Source organism: Esox lucius, chromosome 18 (genome assembly GCF_011004845.1).
Source record: "Esox lucius isolate fEsoLuc1 chromosome 18, fEsoLuc1.pri, whole genome shotgun sequence".
Classification (NCBI taxonomy): Eukaryota; Metazoa; Chordata; class Actinopteri; order Esociformes; family Esocidae; genus Esox; species Esox lucius.
Genome location: NC_047586.1, coordinates 2,534,633 through 2,546,389, shown reverse-complemented (window position 1 = coordinate 2,546,389; position 11,757 = coordinate 2,534,633). Strand labels below are relative to the sequence as shown.

General features: G+C 45.6%; 2 protein-coding genes and 1 non-coding gene across 3 annotated transcripts; all 3 read left to right on the top strand.

The window, feature by feature from the left end:
* The first annotated feature begins 225 nt into the window (after positions 1-225).
* Positions 226-10,960, top strand: tmem214 (transmembrane protein 214). Its single transcript, XM_010868365.5, has 17 exons — positions 226-522; positions 2,226-2,416; positions 3,318-3,468; positions 4,694-4,828; positions 5,539-5,621; positions 5,774-5,879; positions 6,128-6,209; positions 6,474-6,575; positions 6,758-6,899; positions 7,219-7,310; positions 7,674-7,722; positions 8,554-8,661; positions 8,751-8,868; positions 8,961-9,057; positions 9,235-9,403; positions 9,666-9,817; positions 10,165-10,960. The coding sequence occupies exons 1-17, from the start codon at positions 372-374 to the stop codon at positions 10,286-10,288; spliced, it is 2,052 nt and encodes a 683-aa protein (XP_010866667.1). The 5' UTR covers positions 226-371; the 3' UTR covers positions 10,289-10,960.
* On the top strand, positions 3,475-4,655 carry LOC117593292 (mucin-5AC-like). The gene is made up of 2 exons (XM_034287769.1): positions 3,475-4,423; positions 4,474-4,655. Exons 1-2 carry the CDS (start codon positions 3,486-3,488, stop codon positions 4,616-4,618), a joined length of 1,083 nt encoding a protein of 360 aa, XP_034143660.1. The 5' UTR covers positions 3,475-3,485; the 3' UTR covers positions 4,619-4,655.
* Positions 10,961-11,466: 506 nt separating the features above from the next.
* trnay-gua lies at positions 11,467-11,552 on the top strand. Its single transcript is given in 2 exon segments — positions 11,467-11,503; positions 11,517-11,552. It is a non-coding gene; the product is annotated as a tRNA-Tyr (tRNA).
* Positions 11,553-11,757: the final 205 nt, after the last annotated feature.

The following is an 11,757-nucleotide window of genomic DNA, read 5'->3' as shown; positions in this document are numbered from 1 at the left end:
ACTAACAAATGTGTAACAAAATCCACTAATGTGTCACTAGGACCGAAATAATCGCACTGATGTGTGGTATTCAATCACTAAATGGAATTTGAGAACAGAATTGTGGAAGCATTTGCAATCTAAAACTTAAAATGTTGTCTTTTTCAGTCTGATAGGAGTGTTAAAGAACTAACGGTGCACCTTTTCTCTATAACATACAGTCTATACTCTATAAGCATCGGTTGTGTGACGTCATACGGGCAAGGAGACGTGGCACGGAGACCGTCACTCGGAAGCACGCGCTCTACAGGGCAGAACTAAGCAGCTCGAAACGCTGCTCTCAGCCTTTAACACGCAGACAGCTCAGTCTTCGAGGCTGTACGATAGAGATTATGGCTTCAAATAACGGTCAGGTTGGAAAGTGGGAAGTCGTGAAAAAAAGCAAGAAACCGGGCAGCGGCGGAGGGAAAAATCCAGGTGAAAAGAAAGCTGGACGGAAAGCTCTGAGCGAATCATCCAACACGACGAGGATCAACCAGCTTCGTAAGTTTCCGATACAGAGCTATGGTTATGTGGAATACAGAGAGGCTAACGTTAGCCACCTCACCAACTAGCTAGCTACAGTAGCTGCCAGCTGGTGACCGTCGTATTCTCACCAGGCACCATTTTTAACTGACAGCTCGCTAACGTTATCTCTAGCACCTAATCTTATATTGGTGTTATTTTGTTAAATTTTGTCTGCCACGTCGACTGGTAAAGGTTTTACCTAGCGAATGTTTGCTAACAAACCAGCGACGGCTGCACGTTTTTATTCATATTCTTATAGTAAGTTGGTTAGCCATTGCAGAAGCATCACCAGCTGCTACTTGCTGGGTTGCTATGCTAATTAGCCAAACAGTCAAATAGTAATAAGTAGCTAGCTACCTTAAGTAGCAAGCTAATTTCTCGGATGTCTACTGTAGTCATTGGTTGACAGGTATATGACCTGGCTAGTTGCATAACAATGTTTGTTTAATACCCATTGGCTTTAAAGCAAGTTGTACACTTTAATGTAATGCTCGCGCCTGCTTATTCGAATTGACCTGGATGACCGTGGTTAACTATCTCATGATACAGCAATCTCATGAAAAAGGTAGATTCTCGTGGCGTTATCGGGCTAACTATATAGTGGTGTCACTTGTTCTGTACAATAGGAATAGTGTTAATGGTCGGAAGAGACTTATTTCGGGCCAGCTGCTGCGTGCTAGACTAGATAGTGGTATGTGAACTAATGAAGCGTCATCATTGAGCAAGTGTGAAAAAATACATGTTTTTTGCGCATTGTGTCAGAGAACATGTCAAACTTCCTTTCATGGCTTTTAGTTTGTGCTGGTTGTTTTTTCATCATGTGGCCTATTACCACATTATCTATGATAGTAACAGTCCAAGGTTTAGATATGGGGAGGCCAGGGGAACTAAGCACAGAGCAGAGAGATAAACTTTAAAAAAAGAGCGAACCTTGGAGAACCTTGAATAGGGAGAGGGACAGAGAGGCTTCCATTTGGAAAATGTGGACCCTGACATTGACTGGCAGCATTTTGATTTCTCGGATATTCAACAGATTGGTCATTTGTATGCACTTGCTAACTTTAAGTTTTTTATTCTCTATGGCAACACGCATCAAACTCGTTGTATTTTGTCTTTGTGGATATCTTTTACTTTAGTAGGATTTTGGTACTTCTCAATTTGAAAGATGTGCTGACTGCTGGTCGCCAGTTCTAGCAAGATCTGAACTGGGGAGATCTATATAGGTGTACTGTATGACCACATCGGTTACTAGGCGTCTATAGAATGTATACTTGGTCAGTGTAAGTGAAAACTTCATCCTCCACCCTCTACAGATTTATTTGATGAAAGTTGAGTTAGTAAGGGCTGCAACTGGCTAGCTTATGTTGCTACTGACCATCATGCCCATTTGTCATTTCCTCTAAATGGACTTGAGGAAGTAACACCACACTGAATCTTCCAAGCTCCTCCAAGAAAAATTACTGTTTAAAAAAGTGATCTCACCTTGTCTAGAAGGGACCTCAACACGTCTCACACCTTTGACCACTAATCCAAATCAAAATAGTTGTACAACAGGTCAATGACCATGCAACCTTTTCATTAATCATTACACATTTCGTCAATTGTTCTGTGGGCTAACAGTGAGCAAGACATCATTTGTGTGTGACCAACAAGATAAGCTCCAAAATGTGTGGTTTCAGCACCCCTGGTGACATCGGACACGTTGTTTGAGGGTTTCGAGAAGATGGGGAAAAAACACAACAAGGAGCAGGTTCCTCCTGCCGAGTCCAGCAACAAGAAGTCTTCCGCGGGGAAACAGAAGCCCAAGGCTCCCCTGTCCTCCTCGCCGACACACGGCGCACACAAGACTTTGGAGGAGGCCTTCAACGCCGTGAGTCGCGTCCACATAGTCTGAATGCAGTTTTTAATTCAACACATCAGTTACACACTCACCGTGGATACACACAACGTCAACTTACACATCAGTTACACACTCACCGTGGATACACACAACGTCAACTTACACATCAGTTACACACTCACCGTGGATACACACAACGTCAACTTACACATCAGTTACACACTCACCGTGGATACACACAACGTCAACTTACACATCAGTTACACACTCACCGTGGATACACACAACGTCAACTTACACATCAGTTACACACTCACCGTGGATACACACAACGTCAACTTACACATCAGTTACCCACTCACCATGGATACACACAACGTCAACTTACCCATCAGTTACCCACTCACCATGGATACACACAACGTCAACTTACATTCACAAACATCTGCAAGAGATGAAACACACAATCATATTTTTTGGGGGCATTTAAGTAACTTGTAAATGTGTTTTTTATTTACTGTATGTTTACTTAGAGTTTCTGTTATCCGATCATTAACTAAAACTTAATAACATTTAAGATATGTTTAGTTGCAGAAAGTCTGACAGAGCAGAATGGTTCACGGTAGACTGTGATGTATCATGAACAATGAAAGGTAAAGTGTTGTTTGGCTTGACGTGACAGGGCGGACCAGTCAACACCTTTACCTTTCTCCGTTCCTTATCCACACTGCAATATGCTCATTATTGCTTTATAAATTCAACATTTTAATTAAAACATTTCTGTAAGTAAATTCCAACCATATCGTTCTTCTGCAAGAACATATTTTTCTTTCAGTTACTAGGATATACCTGTGATATAACATGCCTCTCTCCTTCAATCACATTGACAGTATATTTTACATATGTGGTTTCTGTAATGTTTCTCCCCCAGCTGAATGTGTCGGAGCTTAAACAGCAGTTAGCCCGGAGCCAGACTCTGTTTCCTGATAACCCTTCAGTCTGGGTCAAAGACCTGGCAGGATACCTAAACCATCACCTGAACGCACCAGAGACGGAACCTACCCTGAGTAGCTACGCACACGGTCAGTACCACCTCAACATGGTCTGTCACACACATGGTCAGTACCACCTCAACATGGTCTGTCACACACATGGTCAGTACCACCTCAACATGGTCTGTCACACACATGGTCAGTACCACCTCAACATGGTCTGTCACACACATGGTCAGTACCACCTCAACATGGTCTGTCACACACATGGTCAGTACCACCTCAACATGGTCTGTCACACACATGGTCAGTACCACCTCAACATGGTCTGTCACACACATGGTCAGTACCACCTCAACATGGTCTGTCACACACATGGTCAGTACCACCTCAACATGGTCTGTCACACACATGGTCAGTACCACCTCAACATGGTCTGTCACACACATGGTCAGTACCACCTCAACATGGTCTGTCACACACATGGTCAGTACCACCTCAACATGGTCTGTCACACACATGGTCAGTACCACCTCAACATGGTCTGTCACACACATGGTCAGTACCACAACTGCAACACCTCCGCAACACGTTCTGTCAGGCATACGGTCAGTACCACAACTGCAACACGGTCTGTCAGGCATACGGTCAGTACTACAACTGCATCACGGTCTGTCAGGCATACGGTCAGTACCACAACTGCATCACGGTCTGTCAGGCATACGGTCAGTACCACAACTGCATCACGGTCTGTCAGGCATACGGTCAGTACCACAACTGCATCACGGTCTGTCAGGCATACGGTCAGTACCACAACTGCATCACGGTCTGTCAGGCATACGGTCAGTACCACAACTGCATCACGGTCTGTCAGGCATACGGTCAGTACCACAACTGCATCACGGTCTGTCAGGCATACGGTCAGTACCACAACTGCATCACGGTCTGTCAGGCATACGGTCAGTACCACAACTGCATCACGGTCTGTCAGGCATACGGTCAGTACCACAACTGCATCACGGTCTGTCAGGCATACGGTCAGTACCACAACTGTAATACAACTGCTGCACGGTCTGTAATGCACACGTTCAGTACCACAACACCACCGCTAAGGTCTGTCACACACATGGTCAGTACCACAACTGCAACACCTCCGCAACATGGTCTGTCAGGCATACGGTCAGAAACACAACACCACCGCAACTGCAACACAATCTGTCATGGCACAACTTCAATATAACTCCTATATAACTGCTGTACAACACAAGGCTGGTTGGCCAGAGCCGTTCTAACCCTTCTTTCTTCCCTGGGGTAGATTACCCATACTGCCTTGCAGGGAAGGAGCTGAAGACCGTTGTCAAGGCTCTGATTGGTCGCTGCAGTGACAGTCTCCAGGACTTCTTTGATCACTGTGTTTACACCATGCTAAGAGAACTGGACAAACCGATAGGTACAGAAACACAGACACCACCCACGTTAAAATGTATTTGTCATTACACATTAACAGCATTGTTATTGGCAATGAAATTCTTGGTTTCCAAAAACATCCTCAACAGTGCCGGCATAAGTAATACAATAAAACCAGAGAATACAAATAATATATGAATAAATGCTAAAACATCAGTAATAAAATAGATCTTACACTAGCTGAAGGCAGCGTTAAGCGGGTTTGCGCTTTCGGGTGGTAATGTTATTTCCTTCAGTGTAATAGTACATTTTGTATGCAATTTGCATACGAAACAACATGAACACAAACTTTGGCTGTTTGTAGATGACGTTTGATTGGTCAACACGGCTGCATCAGCGTGTTCGAGCCGAGAGACCAGCCACCTCCAAACACACCCAGTAATCATAGCCTGGCTTCACATCGTCAAATGCAGGCCATTGTTTTGGTTATCACTTAATAGGCGACTAAGATTATATGTGGTTGTGGTTTTGGCAATTCTTATTTTAAAGGTCCCATGTTTTTACCTGTTATGCAAACTTTAATTGATGTCGGCTGTAGTTAAAACTTGCCAACTGTTACTTTGCAATCACTGAAATCGCTTGTCGCTGCATATATTTGGCACAGACCTTTCAAGGCCGTCATTTTGCTAAGAGGTCTGTAAGTGTTGAGTTGCCTGCTGATGGTGGGAAAGCTGACTGTCTTTCTGTCTGTAGGAGATCCTCTCCATGGTTACAGAGTGTGTATCCAGGCAATCCTACAAGACAGGCCCAGAATAGCAACACAGAACCTGCCTGAGGTGAGTCCACTGGGATTTGGTGCTGTGTGGGTGGGTAACCATCCCAGTGCTATTTGCTTTCCCCGGCCATGACTGTGATGTTGAGATGGAAGGTATATGTTGTCATGGGGTTGGATTGTTCAGTCAGTCTTCTCAACCCCCCCTTCCCCCAGTATCTGGAGTTGCTGCGGTCCGTTCAAAACCGTCCGGTCAAATGTCTAACCATCATGTGGTCGCTGGGACAGAGTGGCTTCTACGACCTCAGCCAGGGGCTACGAGGTGACATACACACACACACACACACACACTATGAACTTTCTGCCACTTACCAAATGGTCTGGGAGATTTTGGTCAGAGGGTGTCTTAGGCCTCAGTTTGCACAGTCCTGGAGGGCCTTGATGCTCAGATTAAACCAAAGCATAATTTAGTCTAAGGTGGCAGCTTGGTCTGGATATGAGGATGAAACACAGTTCACTCACTCACACACCAAGTAGGTTTTAACATATGAAAGTGTCTGTGTGTTTCAGTCTGGCTGGGCATCATGCTGCCCGTCCTCGGGGTCAAGGCCCTGTCCTCATATGCCATCGCCTACTTGGAGAGACTGCTACTGTGAGTACAGAACGCTAACTCCTGACATTTACCCTAGTATCCCTAACCCCTGATCTTTACCTCAGTAACCCCTGAGTGCTACTCTAGGTGATATTTGTACTTCTATTTTCATACTGAATGTTCTGGTGGCTCTTCCAGTTTGACAAGAATTCAGCAGAACTATTTTAAACAGAGATTTAGTAGAAAACAAGATTGTCATCAAATTATTAGGAGTTAAATCAAGTCCCTGCCAGGGTAATTAAAATGTGTGTGTTGGTTCTCCAGGCTTCATGCCAACCTGACTAAAGGTTTTGGGATCATGGGTCCTAAAGAGTTCTTTCCATTGCTGGACTTCGCCTACATGCCCAAGAATGCCCTGTCTCCCAGGTAACACGCCACACCCTCATCTCCCAGGTAACACGCCACACCCTCATCTCCCAGGTAACACGCCGCCACCCCCCCCCCCCCCCGTCTCCCCCGTCTCCCAGGTAACACGCCACCCCCCTGTATATTGTTACTAAGTTATGGAGAAAAGGTAACTGAAATCCAGACTCTGTGTGTGTGTGTAGCCTCCAGGAACAGTTGCGTGGACTGTACCCTCGTCTGAAGGTGTTAGCATTTGGGGCGAAGCCCGAGACGACCCTTCACACCTACCTGCCGTCCTTCCTGTCCCGGGCCACGCCCAACTGTCCTGATGATATGAAGAGAGAGGTAACGGCCACATTCCTCTGACAGGAATTAGTGTCTTCAGCCTCAGTCAGTCCGCTCTGAGGAAGATGCCTGTTCACAGGAGTTTATTGGAAGTTCTAGGAAAGCCTAGTTGCTGGAGGAAATGGGAGCGCTGGATTGGTCCTTGGACGACTTCCGACTGAACCTAGAGTCTAGCAGAAGGGAGGACATAATATAGCACTAGGGCCTGTCTTAGGGCCTGTCGTCTAAACTGGACTATAACAATGTAGGCAAATGCTTGTACCAGCCGACCCCCGTCTCCCAGGTAACAGTCTCTCTCACTCTCTCTCTCCTGCTGTAGTTGCTCTCCTCCATGGTGGAGTGTGTGTCTGTGGACCAGCAGAGTCTAGGGGTCTGGAGACAACTTTACACAAAACACCTGCCGCAGTCCAGGTACACACACTCTCTCACACACACACACACACACAACTTTACACAAAACACCTGCCGCAGTCCAGGTACACACACTCACACACACACATGCTGCTCACAGTCTAATGTGTGTATAGAGACAGTTTATTCTGCTGTAACCTTTGGGGGGAGGAAGATTGCCCTCTTATGAAGAAGCTGGAACAGTCTGGTCCCCACAACATATATCTGTAGAATAACTCTTCCTCCACCTTCTTCTCTACCTCATCCTCAACCCTCCTTCACTTCAACTCCCTGTCTCTAACTTTCATCCTGTCTGTACCTCCCTCTCTATTCGCTCTTCTTTTGTTGCTCCCTGTCTTTAATTTCCTCTCCATCTATCTTCAGTCTGCTGTTGAATCATCTACTGAAGTCCTGGAACTCTCTGCCACCTAAGGTACGATCTCAGCATGGTGAAATGTTCAAGATAATAGAATCATTTGTGAACAAGAGTGAAAATCTAATTAGGGCCCCTCCTCTTCCTCAGCCGTTAGGGTTGGGGCCCCTCCTCTTCCTCAGCCGTTAGGGTTGGGGCCCCTCCTCTTCCTCAGCCGTTAGGGTTAGGGCCCCTCCTCTTCCTCAGCCGTTAGGGTTGGGGCCCCTCCTCTTCCTCAGCCGTTAGGGTTAGGGCCCCTCCTCTTCCTCAGCCGTTAGGGTTAGGGCCCCTCCTCTTCCTCAGCCGTTAGGGTTAGGGCTCCTCCTCTTCCTCAGCCGTTAGGGTTAGGGCCCCTCCTCTTCCTCAGCCGTTAGGGTTAGGGCCCCTCCTCTTCCTCAGCCGTTAGGGTTAGGGCCTCGTCTTCCTCGAGGTGTCTTCTTATTATCTAACATTCCAGAATTTGCCACGATTCTATGTGCCAATGAGCTGATCATATATCTGGTAACTAAATCTTTATCAGCCAGTTAGTTGTCTATGTAGTTGGACGCGATCCAGTACTTTCTCACTGAAGCTACCTTACCATCAGTTTACCATCCTGTTCTGATAATCAAATTAATTACATCACCTCTAGAGGTGTCATGATAATTGGCTCAAAGTTACAGGCAGACAGTTCTTTTAATGTTTTCCCCGCTTGAATCTAACAATCATTCATTCATAATGCCGTCATTAGATTTTATAAGGACTTTATATACCTTTTTTGATAGTATTACTGCTGTCTGTTGGAACTGGTTATTAATAGTTGTGTTTTTGTAGCTGTGTGTATCAACTGCTAATTAATAGTTGTTTTTGTAGCTGTGTGCTTGTCTGCAGGAGACAGTCCAGTCGTTCAAAGTGACCAATGAGGAGCTGAAAGACTCAGCCAACTCTGTTCACCTACAGGAATGCAATACACTCTGTCACGTAAGACAATATATTAGCAGCCTGGTCCATATCCCATGCTTTGCAGACTGTATTTTTCCAGACTCATCCTGGTGTTTGTGGGTCTCCAGTCTCTCCAGATGAAAATGTCCAGTGGAGGTTTCCCCTGGGCCAAACTCCTCATGGCCCTGCTGGTGTTCACAGCCTGCTTCATCACTCACGACATCCGATCACACGGTTCCTTCACAGGTAGGAGACCCGCTACGAACATGTAACACCAAACTTCTTCAGTGTACACAGTGATCCAGCCTCTGTGTGGTTGTGTGTGTGGTTGTGTGCAGACTCCATCACAGCGAAGTATCTTCACAGTTCTGGGGTGACAGGCGTTTCACAGCAGGCATGGAGTAAGGTCATCCTCTACTCCCAGCAGGGTTTCAGGTCAGTGACCTCTGGGCTTATTGGGGCTACAGGAAGGGGGTAACATGCATTTTTGTGGGAATCAAGCAGAAATGTACAAAGGCATGTGTTACACTTTGGATGTACTTTCCATCTTTGCTGTTGTGGACTCCACGGGACTTGATGTTCTCTGTGTAATAATGGTCTCTTCCTGTGTAGCTGGCTGGAGACAAACGCGCCCTACTACTACTCCGAGGGTGCCCGCGTGTTGGGCCCGGCAATGGAGCACGCTTGGGTCCGAACCAAGGAGGCTGTTGTCTACATCTCACAGCTCACAGCACAACTGCTGGCCTGGATCGGTCGGAACACGCCTCTGCTGATTGAATGGGTGAGAGATGCACACGGCGGTGACACTTCCTGGAAGACATTGTACATGTGGATGGAGGAATCTGTAGTGCGTTGATCTGTCTCTGCCTAGGATGTCTTGGTAGCTCTATGTGACACGTAAGCTCTTTGCTGCGGTTTCAAGTGAGAGTGTGTGCCCTGCAGATGGCAGGCCGGTTTCAACCTAAATGGGATATTGCACTTTTTGCCCCTTTAATATTCACTGTCTCTCTCTCTCTCCCCCCCCCCCCCCACCTCCCTCCTAGCTGAGTTCCAATACTCCAGATAGTGTTTTCCAGCTGGTGGATTATCTGAAGCAGCTTTTACTCTTCCTCCACACAAACTACATGGTCCCGGCTCTCAGCTACACAGCACAGTGCATACAGGCAGCGTGCATAACTCTACAACGCTCCTGCGAGTAGGTACCGCTCGCATGCATGCATGCACGCACGCACGCATGCACGCGCATACACATGGGATGTGCCTTTTTAGTTATTTAAATTGTCCTTTTTTAAAATCTTGAAATCTGTTGAAATTGCTTAAGCCTAATGTGATTTAGGTCAGGGGCCACAATGTCAGAAAAACTTTTCAGATGGCTTCATACACGTGCCAGCATTGTGCCAGAAGTCGCTGCGACGGTGTTTAGGGGTTAGAGTCAAATGTAAAACTGGGGTTGCTTTTATGTTCATGTATTACAGGTTAGGAGTTAATGGTTAGGCTTAAGGTAATGATGGAGAAACTAATGTTTGTCTGTGTGTGTTTCAGTGGGGAGGTGACAATTTCCTGTCTGCAGGACCACGCCGTCTCTCTGACCAACTCCACCTTGCTCCTCCTACAAGACGCCACCGCGGCAATCAAGACCTGGGCTCAGAACCTGCTACACACCTGATGCACACAGACAGTCGGAGGCGGTCTTTAATTGCGTTGTGTCCTCCCTCCCACCCATACCTCCTCTCTCAACCTCTTTTCCTTGCCTCCCCTCTCCACCTCCCCTCTCCACCTCCCCTCTCCACCTCTCTGTGCTTCTCATCTTTCTATGATTCATTCCCATCAGCTTCACTCTCTTCGTCTTTGTCCATTTCTGGCTGGTAGTTGACCTGCATGCTGTTTTATAAATAGTTTTTCTACACATTACTGCTTATCTATTTCTATCTCTGGGATCCACTCACTTTTCAATAAAGACTAATTTCTAATGCGGTTATTATAAGGGGTTATAAGCACTGTATTCAGGGTTCTGGACAGGTTATTCATGGTAATAAACAGGGCTCCTATAAAGAAGTGCCAAACAGAGATGCCTCTCTGCCATGACTGCTAGGCTGCTGAGCTAAAAACCTCAGAAAATGTGGGTGACTACTTCTACTCCTTTTTTAGTTATACTTGAAGACTCTTGATGGGGTGTGTGCGATGATTGACCTCTGTTTTAGCTACTCTGTCTAATGCCTGATGTGACCTTTAACCCCACTCCCTCCTTTTAAGACCAAACTTTTTGGAAAACTATTTTATTGTTAATTTGTTACTTTATAAATGTGAATGATTTATAATAAAAACTCCAGCCCCATTCTGTTTGTCTCCTTGTATTCCCATTCTGGATAGTAATTAGATTTTTTAGATTAGGTTCAACTTTGTCGTTGGACAAATGCAATGAAATGCAGTCATTGAGGTTCGGGAAGTTCCCGCAAGACCACAGGGCATGCTGCTGCAAGACTTTGTGTCTGGTGGCACCTTGTGGTCACATATGTTTTAAGTTCAGGCGTTAGGTTCTGGTTTAGTGTCATGGAATATTTCCCACAAGGAAAGTATAACCGAAAAGTGAGGAAATTCGTATTTACTCGGACGTTTTCATGTCATATTTTGATATGTTTTAGCCAGGTTGTTGTGTGGTGAACAGTGCCCCGTGCAGGCGGTCTGGGCTATATATTTTAACAATTTCAGACCGTTTTGACATAAAATTATATTAACCAAGTCTCAGTAGCCAATCAAAAACAACGTGGAAATTAAATGTATAAAAAAAAAAATCTTAGTTGGCTAATTCTATAGATAGTGAATTAGCAGCACTACTGAATAGCCCCTTCGATAGCTCAGTTGGTAGAGCGGAGGACTGTAGAGTACTAACGGATATCCTTAGGTCGCTGGTTCAAATCCGGCTCGAAGGAGGTGAATTATTTTTGTCCTCAGTTATTTAAAGTACGTTTAAATCGGGAATAAGAAATTGAAACTAAGACTAACTCTCAAGAGGCTGCGCAATGTGAAAAGTTCTGACCATCCATGTTTTCGAAACTACAGTTCACCTAGTTTTTTGGACAAGTTTTTGTTAACATGTACCATAACTGGAATAAAACAAGCACATGTATTGCGTTC